The 24,440-nt window shown below is 42.6% G+C and overlaps 1 protein-coding gene across 1 annotated transcript in view; it reads right to left on the reverse strand.

Moving 5' to 3' along the window:
• Positions 1-926: 926 nt before the first annotated feature.
• The window catches only part of LOC121293683 (sodium-coupled monocarboxylate transporter 1-like), a 143,521-nt gene continuing 120,007 nt past the window's right edge, over positions 927-24,440 (reverse strand). The window contains exons 16-20 of the mRNA XM_041216851.1: positions 20,106-20,206; positions 18,760-18,870; positions 17,033-17,176; positions 1,415-1,533; positions 927-1,053 (exon numbers count right to left, since the gene is read on the reverse strand). Of these exons, the coding sequence (XP_041072785.1) occupies positions 927-1,053; positions 1,415-1,533; positions 17,033-17,176; positions 18,760-18,870; positions 20,106-20,206 (602 nt within the window). The remainder of the gene's footprint in view (positions 1,054-1,414; positions 1,534-17,032; positions 17,177-18,759; positions 18,871-20,105; positions 20,207-24,440) is intronic.

The following is a 24,440-nucleotide window of genomic DNA, read 5'->3' on the forward strand; positions in this document are numbered from 1 at the left end:
TGACCCTAGCACCAGTGAGGCAACACACCATCCTGGATTCATGCCTGTGGCTGCAGAAATGACTATCTATTCCCTACTAGCGAATCACCTATCACTATTGCTCTTCCAATCTTTCTGGTACTCCCGCATACAGTAGAACCACCCATGGTGCCATGGATTTGGCTCTGGCTGCACTCCCCAGACGAACCATTGCTTTCAGCAGCATTCATATCTGAGAAGTGGTTAGAGAATGGGATGTACTCAGGGGACTCCTGCACCATCTGCTTGTTCATTTTTCACTGCCTGGTCATCACCATTCCCTCTCTCCCTTCATATTCCTAAGCTGTGGGGTGAGCACAGCTATAAATGTGCTATCCAGGAAGTTTTCAGCCTCATAAATGCACCGCAGTGATACCAGCTGCTGCTCAAGTTCTGAAACCCAGAGCTCAAGCTGCTGCAATTGACAACACTTCCTGCACAAATGGTTATCCAGGACATGGGAAGAGTCCTTGAATCCCCACATAGCACAGAATGTGCACTATAGAGGTTGGAGCAGCCCAGCCATTTCTCAATTTATTAGTTAACCTTGCAACTGTTAATAAATCTTATCAATACTAATAAACCTTACTGCTTTTAGTAAACCTTACGACTATTAATAAACCTTAGTGAAACTGATAAATCCTATTAATACTTAATACACCTTATTGTAGTAATAAACCTTACTTAAAAATAAAAGACACAGCAGCTACTCAATTGTTACTTATTATAATTAATATTTTTGTCTTTAATCTGACAATTGTTTAAACTCAGTCTCTAGGCAGCAATACTCAACTTACAACTTCCCTATGATGTCATAGATCAATTTTTGTTTCTGAACGTGGTTTTGGACCCACAGACTGTGTAATACCCAGCTCCGAAGTCTCCTCCAAACTCTTGTTTGCTCTCTCTCACCGGTTTATAGCCTCGAAGTCTCCTCCAAACTCACAGTCACCTCTCTCTTGCCAGTTTATAGTCCCAAAGTCTCTTCTGAATTCTTGCTCATGCTCTCCCATTGGTTTATAGTTCTGAAATTTCCTATTGTCAGAGATTAGGACTGAGGCAACTAAAGAACATTTTGTTTACTTTTCTGCTTTGAATGCTGATATGAAAAAGCTAACAGCATATGAAGCATCATAATTCTGAAAAAAGTATATCATGAATGATTGTTTCAGATATTATTCAGCATCTTTGGATTAGAATTATATTTTATATGCTGTCTGTCAATCTTGTTCTATGAGCATACATTAGAAATAAAAAGGAGTGGATATGATAGACATACTCAAACTTCTTATTTGGAGACTTTGCAAGATAATTGATAGACCACTTCAGAAGTTATTGGAGATGATCTTGAGTGGCTCTAGATCTAGGGATTCAGCTACAGGCTGCAGCATCTCACCATGTGCTACAGCAATCTGGACCAGTTGGCACCAGCAAGGGCAATGGTAGTGTATTTGGTTGGGAAGCAGGCCCTCCAACAGAGCCACGGCTACCGACCTTGGTTTTCTGGTAGCTCACCTAGAGAACAATAATAGGATGGAAGTTTCTTTCAAGAGAAATCTGGAAAGTCAAAATGACAGCTGTCTGAGTTTTTATACCAGAAAGCGTGAGCTGTAAACTTTCACATTAGCCCTATGAGCTTCCATGGCAGTAGTATGTGCTGCCATCATGATAGGTTCGACTGCAGTGTTAAATGGAGGCAATCATTCAGTTCATATGAATGGAATTGACTCCATAGTTCAGCACAAAGGCTTGAGACAAGTTGGAGATGATCCTGCCATGTTCTTCAACATTATTCAAAAGTTCGATGACAGGCAGCCTAGGGTATCTAGCATTTCACAGTGTAGGTTCATGAGCCATTTTTGGTATCCTGGGCCAAAGTTAGAGTCTGAATCTTGCAGTGGCACCAACACAACCTAACCCTCCAATGAGCTAGCATCTATGACATCATTTCCCCCTGCCCTAGCTCTTCCTTGTGCCTGCTGAGTCACCGCATGCAGACATCTCCTCAAACCTGAACTTTAAAGCCTGTGTAGTGTCAATAACCGAGCAAGTGCTTGCAAGGCTCAGATTAAGTGACCATGCATTTTCCAGAACACCACATGCCTCTTTCTCCATTGGCTGTAGGGTGTCAACATTATCAGCAGTTGTAAATAATGAATTTAACATGAGTGAGCTTGTGGCATGAGGAAGAACAGAGAAAAATAAATGATGTTGAACTCATCTGTAGCCTTTTATGCAGTGTATGGGGTGATGGAGAAGTCAGAAGAGACAAAAAGGATTAGGTATAAAAGAATGTTGCTTGGATTCTTCACCAGTGACTACAGACTCCAATCTGTGCCTTCTTATGACAGCTAGGAGGCTCTCTTGAAAGCAGATTGCCAGCTGTTGTGTGCAAACCTTTTCCTACAAGGATGAGAGTGTATGCAATACTGGAAGACTGAATTTCTAGAATCGCTATCATAGTTCCCAATTGTGCTGACTATGTTAGTGAAGTATGGTGCAGTGATTACAGAACAGTACAGGTGATACAGTTGGCATTATGATTCAGCATTTTAGTGGTCTTCTTACTTAAAGAACTTTATTAAAATCATTGAATTTTCTCCAGCATTGCAGCCTTGTTATGGGAGGAATGCTCCTAAATCCTCAATGATTTCTTCCCACAGCCTCCTCAGTAGATGCCTGGAGATCCTCCTGCCTCATAGGGCTAACGATTCTTCCATACAACAAGCTTACATTTATATAGTTCGTTTAATATAATGAAATGTCCAAAGCTGCAGCACAGGAGCATTAAAAAACAAAGTATGACACCAAGCCACATAAGGTTAGAGTAGATTAAATAACCGAAAGATTGGTCAAAGAGTTTATAAGCAGTGGTTAAAAGGAGCAAAGCAAGGTAGAGAGGTGTAGGGAGGGAATTCCAAAGGAATTCTGAGTTTGGGGTTTAGTCGATTGAAGGCACGGCCACCAATGGTGGAGCAATTTTAACTGGGAATGCACAAGAGGCCAGAATTAGAGAAGTGCAGATGTCACAGAGGAAGCTCCTCTCCACTGACTACCAAGGCTTCCAAATGCAACATCAGAAAACACTGGTAATTGCTCACTCCTTTTTTCAGTCATTTCTTCCAGAACTTGTAGGTTTTCAACCTGACTTTTCTTTAGAGTTGTTGGCTGCCTTTGAGTATTGTCTCGTTATATTGTCCCTTCCAATTAACCACACAACTAGCTAATAAATAGCATGGGTAGACTTTGCTGCATGCACAAGTCATTCTAATCAGCAGGTAGCAAAGATATTACATGCTGACTGCAGTGGTAATAATTCGGACCCAATCCAAGTTCTAGGTCAATGGGCTGAATGTACTCCTGTGCATCCGATTTCTTTTTCAAAAGCAGAAATGTTTATCCCTTTGCCCGATGACCTCAACAATGACAATTACCAGTAGCAGAATTCTTTAATCGCCTGATAATGAAGCTTAAGAGTTTTAGCATTCAGTATTGTACTATGAAGAGGGCAGTCAGGGGAAAATTCAGAGGTAAAAGAAATGCCTCCATTGAAGTTCTGATCCATCATTACAACTAACCTCCTGAACCACTTGTTATTACTACCATTACCACAGAAGTTGTGTTCAACAAACGTAGATTAAAGATACAAATGCTTCAGTAATGGGACAGGTTAAACAGAATTTAACATAGCAATTAACATAAAAGTAATAGCCATTGACTTTCTCGAATCTGATTGCTTCATTCACTCAATTTGTAGGATTCCAGCGATGCTACATCAAAAAGCTAATTTCCTACAAATTCAGTATCTTACATCCTAGTTGATTTAGTAGGATTTAAAACTTGCATTGTTTTGCCATGGCTTTCAGGTCTTTTCTTGAGCTCCAATAATGGATTTTGCAACTTGTTATTCTATAAAATGAAAAGAAAATGGGATAATTAAACTTGATTAATTCTAGATAATGTCCTTCAATTTCCTAACAAAGCACATGATTAGGTGACATACCTCATTCATTACACGAACGTAATACAGTATAAACATATTTACACATTATAAGATTCTCCAACATAACCAAAATCTTGGGATGCTGGTGGTTTCACTAAAACTCTCTTGGTATCGATCCAGACAGTATGGCAAAGAAAGCCCAGAAAGGCTGACACGCTGGGCTTTTGCCAGTGTTGGGTGGAAAGGCTCCACCTCAGATGCAGGGGTTTAGGATCTCCTTATCCTTTGAAGCACCTTAAGCATTGAGGATAACCATTGCTTAAGTACCATTACCTCGAATGACTGCAACTCATTCTCCTCCTTTCTAAGTTTCTCTCCCTAATCTGCTGGCCAGGCAAGAGATAGGGCTAAATCTAAATCTGTGAGGGGCAAAATGCAATGGTTTAATGAGAAGAATGACTTTTTAAACAGGAATTTTTTTCTATTTTATGTGCTCCCTAGGAAATTGAAGAGGGAAGGAGTGAATGCTAACAGTGAAAACCTTTAAAAGGATTCAGGCTGTTCACTCACTCTGTGGGAAGTAACCTGAAAAGAAAAGGATTTGGCAAGGTGGGGAGGTCTCTCAAATGGGCAGAATGGAAACCTACAGGTGCAATGCTTGTAGTGGCCTCAGATTTAAAGGTAGCCTCATGGTTTCCTATTGGAAAAAGCTGGAGGTCAATTTTTCGGAAGGAAACAATTCTTGGAACATTTAATAAGGTTTTACATAAGGGATTATTAGCAAAATATAGAGCATTTGGAATTGGATGCAGCCTCGACATGGTCTATAAATTGTTTGAGAGATTGCAGGCAGAAAGTAGGGATAACAGGTCCATATAGTAATCAGCAGGTGTGATATGTGTTGTTCCTAGATGATCTGCTCTAGGCTTCAATTTTTCATCATACTAGTTAATGACTTGGATGAAGGAGCAGAGTTGCATATCCAAATGTGCGGGTGACACAATTTAAGGGGGACAGTATGTAGTGCAGATGAGACCATAAAGTTGCAAAGGGACTTGGAAAAATTAAGTGAGCAGTAAATGAAGTTTATGGTGGGCAAGTGCAAGGTCACCCACTTTGGACCCAAGAAAGATAAACTGGAGTATTTTTGTAATAGCATTTTAAAATTCATTCATGGGATGTAGGCGTCGTTCATCCTTAATTGCCCTTGAGAAGGTAGCGGTGAGCTTCCTTCTTGAACTGCTGCGGTCCATGAAGTGTAAGTACACCCACAGTGCTGTTAGAGACATAGATCCAGGATTTTGACCCAGTGACAGTGAAGAAACAGTGATATAGTTCCAAGGCAAGATGGTGAGTGACTTGGAGAGGAACTTGCAGGTGGTGATCTTCCCATGTGTCTGCTGGCCTTGTCCTTCTAGGTGGTAGAGGCCATGGATTTGGAAGGTGCTGCCTAAGGAACCTTGGTGAGTTTCTGCAGCAAACCTCCCCATTTCTGACCTTATGATGGGAGGAAGGTCATTGATGAATTAGCTGAAGATGGTTGGGCCCTGAGGAACTCCTGCAGTGATGTATTGGAACTGAGATGGTTGATCTTCAACAACTACAATCATCTTCCTTTGTGCTAGGTATGACTCCAACCAGTGGAGAGTTTTCCCACTGATTGCATTGACTCCAGTTTTGCTAGGGCTCCTTGATGCCACACTCAGTCAAATACTGCCTTGATATCAAAGGCAGTGACTCTCATCTCAAACAATTATTTGCTATGCACCTTGCATTTACATATATACCTTTTAACATTGCCAAATTCCTGTGCTGTATACTTTTTAACCTGTGCTTCTTCTGTCTTTCAGAGTCAGTCGCTAATTTTCCACCTCCTGTGCCCTGCTTGGAATTTGTCCTCAGGTTTCCCTGCCAATCTAGTTTAAACCCCACCACGAACAGCACTAACAAATCTTCCTGCAAGGATATTCATCCCAATGCTGTTCAGGTGCACACCATCCGGCTTGTACAGGTTCCACCTTCACCAAAACCCGTCCCAATACTTAGAAATCTGATGCCTTCTCTCCTACACCAGCTTTCCAGCCACGTTTTCAATCGCTTAGTTCTCCCATTTCTATGCTCACTATCACATGGGACTAGGAGTAATCCTGAGATTACTGCTTTAGAGGGCCTGCTTTTCAATCTCCTTCCTAGCTCCTTGAAAGCTGCTTTCAGGACCTCATTCCTTTTCCTACCAAAGTCATTGGTACCAATGTGGACCACGACCTCTGGCTGATCACCTTCCCCAGAAGAATGCCATGCAGCTGCTCCGTGACATCGTTGACCCTGGTACAAGGGAGGCAACATACCATACTGAAGACATGTCTACGGCACAGAAATGCCTGTCTGTTCCTCTAACTAACGAATCCCCTATCACTAGTGCTCTTCTAATCTCCCTCCAATTACTCTCTTTACTCTTCCTCTAATCCTTGATCCCATTGTGATAGCTGTTGATATCCCTATCCACCCCCAGGACCATTTGATGTTGATGTCCCGGTGCCCCATGTAGACCTGACCCCTCCCTATCTTGGTGCGCATTGTACTGTCACTTACCGAGACCACCCCCAACATGAGACCATCTAATGCCCCCCCCACCACATTACCTGTTCTCATCCACAGGCTGGAGTTGCCTCCTCTGACTATGACTGTGCCATCTGCAACCCAGTATCAAGGCACCAACCCCCAGAACTGACGTGTGTGAGGGACTAACCATGCCCAGCGCACCATGCTGGACTGACTGACAAATGAGTGATAGGCCCTCCCCCTCCCTAACTGAGACCAGGACAGATGTGCCAAGCACAGCCCTCCAACTAGTGGCATGGATTCACAGGGACTGTCACTGCTTTCTGGCCCCAACTACCTTTTACGCTATTGCCTAGGACTGTTTATGCTTTCTGGCCCAGACTACCGCTTGCGCTATTGTCCACTATAGTCTAAGCTTTCTGGCCCCGACTAATCTTCGCCTCTCCCCCCCACCCCACCATCCCCCTCCATCCAAAGTCGTGTGTCTGTATGCATCCTTTCTCCCAGAGTCCATAGCCACACCCCTCCATCCCTCCCAGTCAAGTCTTTAACTTCCAGCCCTTTCCCTCCCCTCTGTCTTGTCTCACCAATGCCCTCCCCCACCCAGTCAAGCCTTTGCTTTTCAGTCCCATCCCTTGCCTCTGTCTTGTCTCACACATCCCCAGTCAAGCCTTTGCCTTCCAGTCCCTTCCCTTGCCTCTGTCCTACTTCATCCTCCACAAGTCAAGCCTTTGCCCTCCAATCACCTGAACGACCCCCCTGCCTTCCCACTAGTCTCGCATGGGAAGCCTTGGCTCTGACATGGCCTTGCCTCTACAATGGTCTTGTTGAGCAGCCTCAGCACGGAGTTGGAGCAGCAGAGACTACAGCCCAGTGAAAGGTAGGCAAGTGCTGTGCACACATACCATGAGGTCACGAGTGAAGTGCAGTTTGCCATGTGATTCCTGCATGCTGGGTTTTTAATATGTATTCATGGTGTTCACATGCACGCAAATGCGGTTCCCAACACGGGATGCCCAACCCACCAGCCACGACAGCTGCCACTGGCGGGACCGGAAAATCCCACCCTTGGTCTTTAAGTTTAAAATCATTGGAAGGGAGGCACTTATGTTTGCACTGAGATTTCAGCAACTATATGTGACATTTAAGCATAATCTCATTTACTGAAAAAACAGTTTAATCCACATTTAGAAATTATGAAAGTTGGCAGGGAGGAAGGCAGAGAAGGAGGAAGAGGTAAAAGGAGACAACAACGGAGAAGATACTATGCAATCAGATAAAGAGTGCTCTTGTAGCATGCAGTAACCACTCCTTAAGTTCAACTCCCTCCCCTACAAATTAAACTCATGTTCTCAAAGAATTCAGTTGATTTTAGGAATGCGTATTTGCCTATCAAATAGCAGTAAGTATAGGGAGTGGAAAAGGTTTTAACAAAGATGTTTTTTCTCATCTAAAAATTTTTTGTTGACAAAGCAAAATTATATCCTAGTGCTGTAAGAAGGTGCATGATGAATATTTGACTTGATAGATGTTATCAACCTTGCATTAGCAACAAACATACACATGTGCATAAACATACACACAGAAATATGAGGTTATTTTAGTAACAAAAAGACAGAACGTGTTTCATTTGCAATTAAGGACTGCAATTTCCAGAATGATTCTATGAAGCAAATTCACACAATAAAGGGAATCATTGACATGCAATGCAATGGGCAAGGCACAGGGAATATTGATGAAAGAAGCTATTAAACTTAATTTAAAACTATGTAGAGCATGTTTATAGATTCGGATTTTGACGCTACTTTCATATTGTGCTAGTGCTGCCAACTTCTAACATGCAGATCCTCTACGGCCAGTGATGTGAATGACTTCAGTTTTACTTTAGTCTCACACGTAAACCAAGTTTCCTACCAATATTAACAGAACAGAGAGAAAGCTGAAATCTAAATGTTCATGGGAATAGTGACCAACTTCTCTGATAACTTACTCAATAACTTATAGTTCAAAATGATCGTTCAAATGGAGGTACAATGCGGGCACTCGCAAATGCTCGATCCACCTGGAGAGTTACTTCAACATTGGCAAGAAAACATGTACCTGTTGGACCTCTACACCAGGACAAGTATTTTGCCATGGCCGTCAACTGCAAGAGCAAGCAGGAGAGCTGATACCAGGTGCTGCTGGAGCTGCACAACAGGGATAAGATTTCCAAGATGCGTGTGGACCAAGAACAGAACTGTGAAGTCCTCGCTTCAGCCATCACCAATAGCGGCCTGGCCACAGGATATGACAAGCTGAAAGTCTCTAGGGACTGCCCAGAGTTGTGACTGAAGAAGAAGTGAGCGCAGGAGAGACAAAGCTGCTCTTCCAATCATAGATTCTGTCCCTTAATTTCTGCTCTCTCATTTTGCTGCTCTCATATACAGAATCTCTGGAGAAGGAAAAAAATCTCCCATGCACACTGCTCCTCCAATCACAACTCAGACTAGTCCCACTTTCACTGACATTTTTTTAGTCATTCAAGGAATGTGGGCTTCACTTGCTGGGCCAGCATTTATTGCCCATTCCTAGTTAGAACCATAGAAAAGTTACAGCACAGAAGGAGGCCATTCGGCCCATCTTGTCCATGCCAGCCTGAGGATACCCAGGTGCCCTTTCTAATCCCACCTTCCTGCACCTGGCCCATAGCCCTGCAGTTTACAGCACTTTAGGTGCAGATCCAGGTACTTTTTAAAAGAGGTTAAAGTTTCTGCTTCTATCACCAACTTGGGCAGTGAATTCCAGATACCCACTGCCCTCTGCGTAAAAAAGTTCTTCTTCATGTCCCCCCTACACCTTCTGCCACTTATCTTGAATCTACGTCCCCTGGTTCTAGAATTCTCCATCAAGGGAAACAATTTTATCCTGTCCACTCTATCTATTCCCCTCATAATTTTGTACACCTCAATCAAGTTACCTCTCAGCCTTTCTTGTTCTAAGGAAAATAACTTCAACCTATCCAATCTCTCCTTGTAGCTACACTTTTCTAACCCTGGCAACATTCTTGTAAACCTCCTCTGCACTCTCTCCAGAGCTATTACGTCCTTCCTGTAATGTGGTGACCAGAAATGCACACAATACTCCAGTTGTGGCCTCACCAGTGTTTTATACAATTCCAACATTATATCCTTACTTTTATATTCTATACCTCTGCCAATGAAGGAGAGCATTCCATATGCCTTCTTTACAACCTTGTCTACTTGAACTGCTGCCTTCAGGGATCTATGTACTTGTACACCAAGATCTCTCACTTCATCTACCCCTCTTAGTATATTCCCATTTATTTTGTAATTCCACGTAACTGTTTGACCTCCCTAAATGTTTGACCTCACACTTCTCTATGTTAAAATCCATCTGCCACTTTACCGCCCACTCCACCAACCCATCTATATCGTTTTGGAGATTATGGCTATCCTCTACACTATCCACTATTCAGCCAATCTTTGTGTCATCTGAAAATTTCCCAATCATGCCCCCCACGTTCATGTCCAAATCGTTAATATATAACACAAACAGCAATGGTCCCAACTCTGAGCCCTATGGAATACCACTTGAGACAACTTTCCATTCGCAAGAGCTTCCATCGACCATTACCTTCCTTTTACTTCCTGTTACAAAGCCAATCTTTTATCCAGTTTGCCACATTACCCTGAATCCCATGGACTTTTACTTTCCTGACCAATCTGCTATGTGGGACCTTGTCAAATGCCTTCCTAAAATCCATGTACACAACATCCACTGCACTACCTTCATCAACCCTACTTGTCACTTCCTCAAAGAATTCAATCGAATTTGTGAGGCAAGACCTTCCTTTAACAAATCCATACTGACCATCCCTGACTAGTCCATGCCTTTTCACATGACAGTTAATCCTATCTCTCAGGATTGATTCAACTAATTTGCTCACCACTGATGTAAGACTAACTGGCCTATAATTGTTTGGCATTTCCTTTGATTCCCCTTTAAACAATGGAACTACGTTTGCATTTCTCCAGTCCTCCAGTACCTCCCCTGTATCTAGTGAAGATTGGAAAATCATCCTCAGAGCATCTGCTATCTCCTCCCTGACTTCCTTCAGCAGCCTCGGAAACAATCCATCTGGCCCTGGTGACTTATCAACTTTCAAGGAATTCAACCCTTCGAGTATTTCCTCTCTCTTTATGACTATCCCATCCAATATCTCGCAGTGTTCCTCCTGGACTACTATATCTACATCCTCCCTTTCCTTTGTAAACACAGAGACAAAATATTCATTCAAAACTCTTCCCACAGCCTCTGCATCTACACACAAGTTTCCATCTTCATCTTTGATAGGTCCCACTTTTTCCTTAACTAACCTGTTAGCATTAATGTATTGGTAAAACATCTTTGGGATATCTTTAACTTTACTTGCTAATCATTTTTCATGCCATCTCTTTGATTTCCTTATTCCTTTTTTACTTTGTCCCTGCACTTCCTATATTCGTCTAGGCTATCTGCAGTGCTTAGTTCTTTGTGCCTATCGTACACTTTCTTTTTCTGTTTGATCTTCCCCTGCATTCCTCTAGACAACCAGGGAGGTCTAGATTTGGTAGTACTACTCTTATTTTTGTAGGGGACATGTCTACTTTGTATAATTAGGATCTCACTTTTTAGTGCTTCCCACTGGTTTTCCACTGTTTTATCCTCCAGCAGTGCTGTCCAGTCCACCTCAGTAAAGTCCCTTCTCATTTCTGCAAAATTTGCCTTCCCCCAGTTCAAGACTTTTATTCTTGCCTTATCTCTAAATCTAACTGAATTGTGATCACTGTCCCCGATATGGTCGCCAACTGTCACTTCACCCACTTGCCCTTCTTCGTTCCCCAAGACTAGGTCCAGAATTGCACCTCCTCTCGTTGGTTTTGTCACTGATTGGTTGAAAACATTTTCCTGGACACACTGCACAAATTTTTCTCCCTTATATTGTTTGAATCCCAGTTGATATCCCAGTTGCCCTTGAGAAGGTGGTGGTGAGCTGCCTTCTTGAACGGCTGCAGTCCATGTGGTGTAGGTACACCCACAGCGCTGTTAGGGAGGGAGTTCCAGGATTTTGACCCAGTGACAGTGAAGAAATGACGATATATTTCCAAGTCAGGATGGTGAGTGACTTGGAGGGGAACTTCCAGGTGGTGGTGTTCCCATCTATCTGCTGCCTTTGTCCTTCTTGATGGTAGTGGTCGTGTGTTTGGAAGGTGCTGTCTAAGTAGCCTTGGTGAATTCCTGTAGTGCATCTTATAGATGGTGCACACTGCTGCTACTGTGCTTTGGTGGTGAAGGGAGCGAATGTTTGTGGATGTGGTGCCAATCAAGAAGGCTGCTTTGTCCTCAGTATCAAGCTTCTTGAGTGTTATGGGAGCTGCACTCATCCAGGCAAATGGCGGGTATTCTATCACAATCCTGATTTGTGCCTTGTAGATGGTAGACAGGCTTTGGGGAGTCAGGAGGTGAGTTACCTGCTGCAGGATTTTCTGACCTGCTTTTGTAATCACAGTATTTATATGCCTAGTCCAGTTCAGATTTTGTCAATGGCAACCCCCAGGATGTTGATAGTGGGGGATTCAATGATGGTAATGCCATTGAGCATCAAAAGGAGATGGTTAGATTCTTTCTTGTTGGAGATGGTCATTATCTGGCACTTGACTGGCATAAATGTTGCTTGCCACCTGTCAGCCCAAGTCTGAATATTGACCAGGTCTTGCAGCATTTGGTCGAGGACTCCTTCAGCATCTGAGGAGCTGCCGATGGTGCTGAACATTGTGCAAACATCAGTGAACATCCCCATTTCTGATCTTATGATGGAAGGAAGGTCATTGATAAAGCAGCTGAAGATGGTTGGGCCTAGGACACTACCCTGAGGAACTCCTGCAGTGATGACCTGGAGTTGAGATGACTGACCTCCAACAACCACAACCATCCTTTGTACTAGGTATGACTCCAACCAGTGGAGAATTTTCCCCTTGATTTCCATTGGCTCCAGTTTTGCTAGGGCTCCTTGATGCCACACTTGGTCAAACGTGGCCCTGATGACAAGAGTAGTTGCTCTCGCCTCACCTCTGGAGTTCAGCTCTTTTGTCCATGTTTGAACCAAGGCTGAAATGAGGTCAGGAGCTGAATGGCCCTGGCAGAACCCAAACTGGGCGTCAGCAAGCAGGATATTGCTAAGCAAGTGCCTCTTGATAGCACTGTTGATGACCCCTTCCATTACTTTACTGATGGTCGAGAGTAGACTGATGGAGTGGTAATTGGTTAGGTTGGATTTTTCTTGCTTTTTGTGTACAGGACATACCTGGGCAATTTTCCATGCTGCCAGGTAGATGTCAGTGTTGTAGCTGTAATGGAACAGCTTGGCTAGGGGCGAAGCAAGTTCTGGAGCACAAGTCTTCAGTACTATTGCCGGAATATTGTCAGGGCCCATGGCCATTGCAGTATCCAATGCCTTCAGCCATTTCTTGATATCACGTGAAGTGAATCAAATTGGCTAAAGACTGGCATCTGTGATGTTGGGGACTGCCAGAGGAGGCTGAGGTGGGTCATCCACTCAGTACTTCTGGCTGAAGATTGTAGCAACTGCTTCAGCCTTATCTTTTGCACTGATGTGCTGGGCTCCTCCATCATTAAGGATGGGGATGTTTGTGAAGCCTCCTCCTCCAGTGAGTTGTTTAATTGCCCACCACCATTCATGATGGGATGTGGCAGTTCTGCAGAATTTAGATCTGATTCGTTGGTTATGGGATCGCTTAGCTCTATCTATCACTTGCTGCTTATGACGTTTGGCATGCAAGCAGTCCTGTGTTGTAGCTTCACCAAGTTGATACCTTATTTTTAGGTATGCGTGGTGCTGTTCCTACTGCACTCTTCATTGAACTAGGGTTGATTCGCTGGTTTGATGGTAATGGTAGAGTGGGGGGATATGCTGGGCCATGAGGTTACAGATTGTGTTTGAGTACAATTCTGCTGCTGCTGATGGCCCACAGCACCTCATGGATGCCCAGTCTTGAGTTACAAGATCTGTTCAAAATCTATCCCATTTAGCACGGTGTTAGTGACACTCAACACAATGGAGGGTATCCCCAGTGTGAAGACGGGACTTCATCTCCACATGGACTATGTGCTGGTCACTCCTACCGATACTGTCATGGACAGATGCATCTGCGGCAGGCAGGTTGGTGAGGGTGGAGTCAAGTATGTTTTTCCCTCTTGTTGGTTCCCTCACCACCTGCTGCAGACCCAGTCTAACAGCTATGTCATTTAGGACTCGGCCAGCTCGGTCAGTAGTGGTGCTATCGAGCCACTCTTGATGATGGACATTGAAGTCCCCCACCAAAATACATTCTGCGCCCTTGCCACCCTCAGTGCTTCCTCCAAGTGGTGTTCAACATGGAGGAGCACTGATTCATCAACTGAGGGAGGGAAGTACGTGGTAACCAGCAGGAGGTTTCCTTGCTCGTGTTTGACCTGATGCCATGAGACTTCATGGAGTCCGGAGTCGATGTTGAGGACTCCCAGGGCAACTCCCTCCCAATTGTGCCGCCACCTCTGCTGGGTCTGTCCTGCCGCTGGGATAGGATATACCCAGAGATGGTAATGGTGGTGTCTGGGACATTATCTGTAAATCTGTGACTGACAGAGTTGGGATTCTTTTTAAAGTCCAGTACCAGCCCTGAAGATCAGAACATACATTTAAAATGGCAGATTTCTGAAATTCCAAGGTCAGAAATCCGCCAAATGGTGGAAATTTATCACCCCTGTAGAGTCAAAGCCCAGATCAGAATTGGCGGCGGGTTAAAAAGAGAGGAATTGAGTGACATATCCCCTGAGCCAGGTGGAGGTCAGAAGAAAAAATTAAAAGGGCAGAATTCCATGAACCAAAAGTCAAAATTCTGCCAAACCACAGAAATTTCTCATCCCTGATATTCAAAAAGCTAATGGAAAAACAGTCTAGGTGGTTCCTGGGTATTCAAAAAGAAAATAACGTTTATTTTGGGGAAAAATAAATTGAACACTAATAAAGCCTGTCAGCCCAACAACACCGCTATTGAATTTGGGATAATTTAGCAATGAAAAAGAAAATCAGGTACAACTCAGTGAGTTATTTTTAAGAAAATAAAATGTCACCTAAAATAAAGGATGAAGAACAAACAAACTTAATGTGTTAATACCTGGAATCAAATGGGAATGTTTCATTCCTGTTTAAGATATTATGTGAACTTTGTACTGGATGGTAAAGTCTCTCCAGGTCTACTGAATGAGATAGAATGGTAAATATTGAGATGGCCCACTTAGAATAAAAGATGGAGTTAGGAAAAAAGGCCCACCACCAAAAGGGAATTAGAGTCGTTCAATTGAATACATATATCAATTTAGTATTGATGCACATACTAGTGAAAGTCAGGAAGGTATAGATGAGAGTAATAAATTGTTAACTTTCTCTTGGAGATGTTTGTGTCCTTGTCTATGAACTTTTTAAAAGAACTGAATTTGATAGTTTGGCCACTACATGAAGCATCAGGACCATACAGGGAGAGATAAGCAAAGATCTTGAGATAGACTCCCACTTTGATTCTTTGATAAGATCATCTGAAAGTCAAGAACATGAAGCATGATATTGGGATACCTGTGTGAGGGTGCAGATGTGAGTTGTTACATGTAGAGCAACTGACATGCAAAAATGTATGGTGAAATGCATTGAAGAGCTTGTCCCAGACCTGTGTAATGACTTGGCAAACAACATGACATAAAATGGTCAATGTGGCCAGTAGAATGAGACAACGTTTTTACATAATCAAGGTGCTGACACAAACTCCATAGAGAGACTGACTTTAAAACAATCAGGATAGAATTAAACACACTGGTATTGGTCAAAATGAGTAAAATTAAAGTAGAAGGGGTAAACGTTTGGATTGCGACAATTAATGGTTTGGGGGTAATAATACTTAGTAAGAGCTGTCCACAGGACAGCTAGGGGGAAGGGACAGTCGGAGAATCTTTTAAGTTCATGATTTATGATGATATATTAAACTGCAGATTTAGCAGCACTCCTGCAAAAAGCTAAGGGTATTGGGTAAGGCTATCTGTAGGTGAGGACTGCCATTACAAGTAGATAGTGATCAGGGGTCACATTTTATTATTAAAAAATTAACTAAATTACAATAAATCATGGGGATTAAGCACAAGTTGCATATCTCCAGCACCCTCAGTCTTTAGGCGTAGTGGAAAGGGGCAATAGGACCCTTAAAATTATATTGAAAAAGCTGTCAAAAGGTCACCCCACTCAATCAAATACTTAAAAGCATTGTTGCGATTGTATCTTGGAAATTCAACAAATAACAATCAGAGAGGGTAAAGGGTTGAGGATCGAGTGTGAATGCCCCAGTGTGCCTGGTACAAAAGAGCCTTTGCTATCCAGCTGGCAAAGAACAACTAGAGTGAGGAAAGCTGGGGATGGGTCAGTGCTAAGATGTTACAAGAGGGTATAGTGTTCCTCATCTGGGTGAGAGCAGTAATAGCTGTTACAAGGCTATGTCCCTTTAGTTTTTAAAATATGATTTTTCAACTTTCAGCTGACTGGAACTTTTGCAATTTGAACTGACTCAGAGCAAACTGCTTAAAAATGCAAGGCCACATTCCAAGGTGAAGGTGAAAAACTAACAAATCACCTTCAGGAATATGTGAAGAGAGAGACATTTCCTATAATTGAGACCCCCACTGAAACTTATAACTGTCTAAGGAAGAGAAATTAAGCATGTAAAGCACTGGGTACTGAAAGAATGGCTGCCACAGGCAGATCCACCCAAAACCTCTTGAAATACACAATGGGTGAAGTATTTCAAGACAAGGCTGCCAGCCACTAGAGGGAGATTGCAAGTGACACAGGCAGTATCTGGAAAATGTTCAGCAGAGGAAACAAGCTAAGGGCTCCCTCTCTCCCTCTATCTCTTTTGGAATAAGCTTGTTGTCTGGCTCAAGAAGCCAATTCTACTAGAAACCTACCCAGGACCAAAGATCTCGTACTAATTGTAACATCTTCTACATCTGACAGCATCCAAACAACCAGCTAACCTAAATCAGTCGCAACGTTTAAAATTCATGCCTCAAGGACAATCAAAGGAAGCTTAATTGTATATTCTTTTACCCTATTTTTTTTATTAGACTCTAACTCCCCATATTTCTGAAACCTGTGTGTACGTGTGTTTGGACCCTAATGACTGCATGAGGGATGAATGCTTGATGTAGCATTTTTGTTATTTTTCTCGGATTTAGGGGTTAATAAATTTGCTCATTCTTTGACTCAAGAAAACCTTATTTGATTGGCTCCTTATTGCTCACAGCTTAAATAGTAAAATACATTCAGATTTGGAAAAGGCATATGCTCATAAAAAAGAAACTTAAATCTTTGTTGTGACCAACCCAGGAAGTTGAACAGAGAGGAGCCAGTTTATCCCTTCTCACCTGATCATAACATAGCTTGAATTGGCCGAAGATTAGTAACAGACACCAAGGAATGGTGGCATGCCCCCGCAGTCTTGAGGTGAAATTCCTCAAGTAGCAGAGGATGAATATTAACACAATTGTTAATTCATTGTTGATTAATGCCTGCACCAATGCAAATAGAGTAGGAAAGGTTCTGAGCTAGAGATGTTGACTTACATTCATAACTGTTTCGCACCAAAGTTTGTCTCTTAGATGTTTAGTTCCTTTTTCTCTTTGCTTATTATCTAGTAGCATCTTAGCCAGGAATTTCTGAGATAACGTAGTTCTTTTTATTACAGATTTTAAATTTAAGGAAAGAGGGGATATGAGGTGTCCCAGCTGGATTATTCCCTTTTAATGCTTCCTCTTATATTAAAATGTTTGCTCTTAGCTCAGTGATGTTATGAACTGGTATAGGGAACAAGACATGACTTCATATTCAGGTGATCTGGTTTGGTTTAAAACTAAAGGTGGGCCTTTTAGTGGGGCATAACTCTTTCCAGACCTCATTTCACGGGAATTGATGGTAACACGATAGGTAGGGGAAACATTTTATCAACATCTACTAACAGATATATTAAAAGCCTAAAAGTACCACCGTACCTGTCTAAGAACAGTAAAAGGGACTGCTTAGTCCATGAACATTCTAAAAGATTTTGTAGCACCAATAAGCACCAACTCGAGATATATGCATCTAGCATGATTTTCATCACCACCCCCACCACCACCCCGCACCCAACCGCCCCCCCCCAAACCATTTCTGGATGGTCACATCGCATGTGGGTGATTTCTGATCCAATACAAAAGCACAAGCTGCCTTCCCAGGATTCATAACACCACACCAACATACGTGAACTTCTCTTTCTGAACAGCGCTCAACATTCATGCTATCTCATGTGTAGTTTTAGTTGATTAGAGTGGTTGGGAGTTGGGTATACATAAGAGATATGAATATTCCATTTCAAGATCTCGAAGAGTTTCACCTTAAAAAACTTCGCATTCAGCGTTCTCATTCCTAACATCACTTTTACACACCTGAACAGTCCTTCTCCTTTTCCTCTCTCACTATGACATGAGGCCATAATTGGGCTTAATTGTTTCAAATGAAAAAGCAGTTTTTTTCCAACTGGGGTTGGACATGATCAGAATCAACCAGTTGGATCAATAATTGCCTGGTCAAGGTGTTTTAAGACTTTAATAGCAGAAAGTCTGCAGGCATTCTGGAATCTCATTGGAATTTTGGCATGAGTTTATCAAAAACTCGGCTGGGAATGAGATACATGTTCCCTCTAACTTTGCAGCTGCATACCCAAAATTTCCCATGCAAGTCGCGCACCAATTATCTTCTTTAAGTTGCCATGCAAAAAAAAAATTAAAGGGTCTGCGTACTGAAAAACATTGCTCAAGCACAACAAAAAAATATTAGAGGGTATGCTGATCCAATGCTGTGCCATCATTTATTATTATGCCTTCTGGGTCAGAATTTCCAATTATCCCTACAAGCCCATCAACATAAAAAGGGGTGAAAGGAGTAGTCGTCTTGTGCTCAATCCTTAGTCAGAAACCAGCATGGGGTTAGTACAGATCTACTGCATGACGTGTATTTGATTGATAATGTTGGATGTGGGGCCTACTAATCTGAGCACTAATTCTCAAAGAAAAGGGATGACAATTTTTTGTTTATTTTTAACCAGCATCTCCCTCACCCAGGAAATTGCTGGGAGCACCAAAAATGTTGTACTGAATCCCACAGCCCGGTCCAGACTTCTAGTAGACTTCCCAGTCACTTCAGCAGGAGGTAGCACCCCAAATGCATTCTGAGAACTACAAAAAATACCAAGGAAAATAAATTTCATTCCTCAGCATTCAGCTTCCATTATAGTAATTTCTAAATTAACCACTGCTGGGAACTATATTTTTGTGTACTTCAATTTTTCTTTATTTATTCAATAAAGTTAATGGCTTTATTTGCAGCTTAAATTAAGTTATAATTATATTCAATTGCCCTTTTGCTCTAATTTTTAGTCTATGGCTTGCATTTATGAGCTGTGAGCCCTTTTGAAGCTATTGGTCTGTTTTCCATGTTGGCATGAACAAGTAAGCTGCTCCGAAGTATCTGTGGCCCTGGGGTGGGATGAGACATTCTGGATAGCCATAGCCCCACATCCCTGTCATGGTCCCATTTTGGACATCTTAGAAATGGGCTTACCCGAAGGTTTAACTACGGTATGGTCAACTGACCTGGCTCCAGTTATATATGAAAAGGGCTGAATGAAGAATTAACATTATGTCCTTTAACTCCCAGTTCCATGGGAATAGATACAATTACAAGCCTCCACCTGATGGTTCAGTTGGTAAATTAATCATCTAAAATGGTATATAAGTTGCAAAACATGGTTTGTGCTGTAGTGTATCTCAACCAGCACAGCATCCGGGGGATTATAATTAGCCTCAGCACCTCATGGTTGGGGCGGGCAAAATCAGCCTGCTCCTATTCATTGTAGAGTGTTTGATGTTGGAAAGTGCTGTTAATAGATAGTGCTGATGTGTTGCAGTTCACTCAGAGTCTGGGTTGCTGTGGCAACATACACTTTTATATGCATATTGTGGTCTGGAGCTTTTGATTGTGATGTTAGAAGTTCCAATGTTCTTCCTATCACATGGTTAACCAAGAATCTCCCCCATTCTTACTACCCGCCATTGGCATGTGTTGGAAGAATTTGCAGGTTGATACACAAACTGTTTGGCCGCGCTATGAACACACCTTCCTTGGCAATCAAGTCCTAGGGTGGGACTCAGATCACAAGCTTTTGACTCAGAGGCAGAGACGCTACCTAGTGCATCACAAGACCTCCTTGCTAATAGATACATGCATGAAAAATGTGAATAAATAGTCTCTTACCATTTGGATAGAGAGCATCTGCACAAACTCTCAGGTAAAGGTCAATAAAATCAGAAGTGCTCAGCTTCTTATTAGTGTCAGCTAATCAATAAAATGAGCTGAGGTGATACCACTTTCAGTACAGTAATGAGTGAGGTATAATTATCTTACTGTTTCTGGTATTGGGCAGGCTTGTTCATTCTTAAAGATGAAGTTGTGAACAGTGTGCACTATAGGAGCAATTAGAGTAGGGTCCAGATTTTCAGTTCCACCTGTATCAAAGACATCAGAGTTAATAAGGGAATGCCACAAGGGTATCATTAATATTTCCAGAAAATGAAAATTGAAATCTAAGCTTTGCACCAAGGGTTAATCTTTATCAACCACACAAACTCAGTGATACAAACATGACATCTGTTCCACCAATAAACACCAGCCCTAGCTGGCTGCCTTGTTGATAGAAAAATGCTGGACAGTGTATGCAAAGTAAGTAGCAGTGGGAAGCGGGGAGAGCCTGGCTGACTGGAAAAGGAAGGATGCAATGAATTGTCAGGGATCACGGCCACTGGGATTAGTGGAGGTTGTCACGGTGTGGGGGGAGTCAGAGATCACAGAAGTGTAGGGGGGAGCCAGAGTTTGCAGGGATGGGTAGAAGGAAATGGCAGGATGGAATGGGGGGAAGTTGGACATCACAGGGTCCAATCGTGAAGACTTTAAATAGGTTAGCTTGAGGGGCTGGGAAACATTCCTGCTCCACTTGGTCTATAAGCAGTGATGTAAATGCACACCAGTTAGATCTGTCCCTTCTCACCTCTTTTTACCAGGGTTTCTGTAAGAAATTATGTCTTTGGACGGTATTTGAGGAAACCATTTTGAAATAATTAAAAGTTGGGGCCTGATAGATCCAGGATTACTACAATTGATAATATGCATTTCCAAACTAGCCAGTATTCTGTTCCCAAGAAAAACAAAGTAAGAACCTTGAGGTTTGAAACTCACTAATGTTAACATACCATGGGTTGGATAGCTCAGTAGGCTAGATGGTTTACACTATGATGCAAATAATAGCAATGGTGTGGGTTCAATCCCTATACTAGCTGTTGATAGTTAATGGAGGTCTGCCACTTTGTCTTGTCAGCTGAGCCAGGAATTTTCCCAATTCACACTACCTGCCTCAAGGATTAAAATGCAGACCCAGGTCATTCATACCAATGTGAATCACAACTGCTGGCTGTTCACCTTCCCCTCTTAGGGTGCTCTGCAGCTGTTCAGTGACATCTTTGACCCTAGCACTATCGAGGCAACATACCATTCCTGGATTCACTCTGCAGCCGCAAAAATGCCTGTCTATTCCACTGACTATTGAATCACCTATCACAATTGCTCTTCCGGTCTTCCTTGTACCCCGTGTACAGCTGAGCAACACATGGTGCCATTGACTTGGTTCCGGCTGCACTCCCTGGATGAACCATTGCTCTCATCAATATTCAGAACTGAATACTGGTTGGAGAGTGGGATGCATTCAGGGGACTCCTGCACTACCTGCCTGTTTCTACTTGAATGTTTTATGGTCATTCATTCTCTCTCTCCCTGCAGACTGTTAGGCTGCGGGGTTACCATATCTTTAATCATGATACTTACAAAGCTCTCAACCTCATGAATGCACCGCAGAGACGCCAGCTGCTGCTCAAGTTCTGCTGCAACTGATGGCACTTCCTGTAGAAATGGTTATCCATGTGATGAAAGCATAATAATTTACATATTTTCTGGTTTAGTGTGAAGTAGGTTTATGGGCGTAAGTATAGGTGTTCCGTCTGTGTGATTTAGTTACATTTGGAGTCAAGTAGACTGCAAGCTTGAAAACATCAAAAGAAACTAGGTGTAGAAATGTGCTTGAAATGCTAATGAGTAAACATCAATGCTGGCTTAGCATGTAAGGGAATTTGCATTTTTAGATAAATGAAGGGATTGTTTGGATTTCAAAACCATATTAGTCTGTTTACAACTAGCCAGATAAGCAAGGCTAAGGAGTGAGCTTTATTTTAATTTTTCCAAAGTTTACTGACAATATAGGCAACATGAAAGTTTTTATATTATGAAGATACAGTTTCAAAACATATGGACCAATAGAATTTACATATTAAAAAGAAAGAAACATATATAAAGGAGAATGAAAGGCTGTGCGAGGAGAGGGCCATGTAAGATCTAACCAGAAGTGTGTGAAACAGCCTTCAAGAAGTCTCAAGCCATTTTTGCATAAGTCTGCTATGTAAAGTAACTGAAGGCGGGGAAGCCATTTGGAATTCCACCGTCAAGTGGATATTGTGTTAACTTGCTGGTTGTTTTTAAATCTAAAATCTATCTTGGACTTTTTCCTTAAAGGGGAGGGGGGGGGAGGTGTAACTGGGAGTCAGATCAATTAGGAATTTTAGAATTTGTTATAGTAGTAATTGTATTCTTATGTGTGTGCTTGAAATCTTTTACTTTGTAAATAAATATTTTAATTTAATTTTTAAAATCTCTAAAGGTCTTGGCGGACTCATTAGTCAGAATTTTGCCCTCAGATGGCGTGCGGGCCCCACCGGCTCGGCGGTGGGTGGACAGCTGACCCCCCACCACTGAAACGGGGCCCGTCACCATTTTGAGTGGGCGGGCCAATTAAGGCCCGCCTTGCGGTCTGCCCGACAGGAAGCGCTATGCGCTTCCTGTGCGGGTGGGGGAGGGATTCCCCATCTGTCAAAAGAGTGCACTGCCTCCTGAGACAAAGTCCTGTCTCAGGGAGATTTGTGACAGGTAATTAAAGACTAAAAACAGATAAATATTGAAATTATTAACATGTCCCCCTCATGTGATTTCGCTATCCGCCCACCTTTCTAAAAATTTAAAGGGACCGAGTTGACGTTGGGGATTCCTCCCGACGTCATCCCTCGTCATTTTCCCCTTAGTGAGCGGGCCCCACCTCCAAATCGCCGAGGGGAGAATCCTGCCCATTACTTCTAAATTCAGTGCACACATTTTGAAATAAATACAAGTTGCAAAACCGTTATGGTAGCGCATCCAAGTTTCCCTTGTGGATTTGGTCCATTATCTGCCACGTCATAACATCCAGGTCACTGGAAGTTAGTTAATAACTTTGCTACTTACTATCATTAATAAACCTAACTACTGCTAATAAAACTTTACCAACACAAATAAAGCTTACTACTATTAATAAACCTTTTTAATACTAGTAAGCCTTACTAATGCTGATAAACCCTAGTAATACTGAATACAACTTACTAGCAGTAATAAACCTTACTTAAAAAAAAGAAAAATAAGACTCACCAGTTTATCCCCTAGTTTAGGTAAGTGGTAAATATTCACCAGTCAATCAAATGCCTGCTTCCCTGTGTTGTCACACCTAGATTTTTCTTTCCGAATGCAGACTCTGAACCCACAGACTGCACAGGCTCCACATCTAGGCCCACTGTGTCTCCAAAAAGTCTCTTGGGCTCTTCTCTCTCTCGCTCCTTTCAGCCCCGCTGTGTTTATGAAGTCTCATACTCTGTCTCACTCCTTGTTTGTTGTCAGGGCCTTTGCAATATCCAGTGCCTTCAGCCCTTTCTTGATATCACATGGAGTGAATCGAATTGGCTGAAGACCAATCTATGGTGCTGGGTCCTTAGGAGGATCATCCACTCAGGGTTTCTGGCTGAAGGTGGTTGTAAAAGCTTTAGCTTTGTCTTCAGCACTGACGTACTGGATCCCTCATCTTTGAGGATGGCGATATTTGTGGAACCTCCTCCTCCAGTTAGTTGTTTAATTGTCCACCACCACTCACAACTGGATGTGGCAGGACTGCATAGCTTTGATCAGATGCGTTGCTTGTGGGATCATTTAGCTCTGTCCATCACATGCTGCTTCTGCTGTTTTGGCATACGAGTACTCCTTTTTTGAAGCTTCACCAGGTTGACACCTCATTTTTAGCTGCTCCTGCCATGCTCCCTTGCACTCTTCATTGAACCTAGTTGGCATTTCTAGCACTGGATGCAAGGGCCATGTGATTCAAGTTGCCCTAGAGATGGGCTTTGGGAAAGGAAGTTTCCATAGCAAGCCATTATTGTATTGGGTTACAGGTTCCTAAGAGATCAATGAACCTCACAAACACAAGTCAATCTGCAGCCATCTGAGAGGTAGGGAGCAGGAGATAGTGCAACTAGTAACGCACCTGAAGCTGAGAAAATGCTGACCCTACTGTTCACCACACAGAACACAGGGGGCTCACACTCAGATTGCAGAGACCAGGTTCGTGAGGCTGACTAGGGAGGTTAATTCCCAGCATCTGTATCCGAGGATCTGGCAACACTGGCACAAGAAGTTTAATGAATTCACATAGGTGGACAAGGTCGTAAATGCATCTTCACTTGTCTTCTACTCATTACACCACCAATCTCTCATGGTGCTCAATGCACAACATTCCTAGCACTCAGAGATGAGGTGAGAGTGACTGCCCTTGACATCAAGATA

Source organism: Carcharodon carcharias, chromosome 22 (assembly GCF_017639515.1).
Source record: "Carcharodon carcharias isolate sCarCar2 chromosome 22, sCarCar2.pri, whole genome shotgun sequence".
NCBI lineage: Eukaryota > Metazoa > Chordata > Chondrichthyes > Lamniformes > Lamnidae > Carcharodon > Carcharodon carcharias.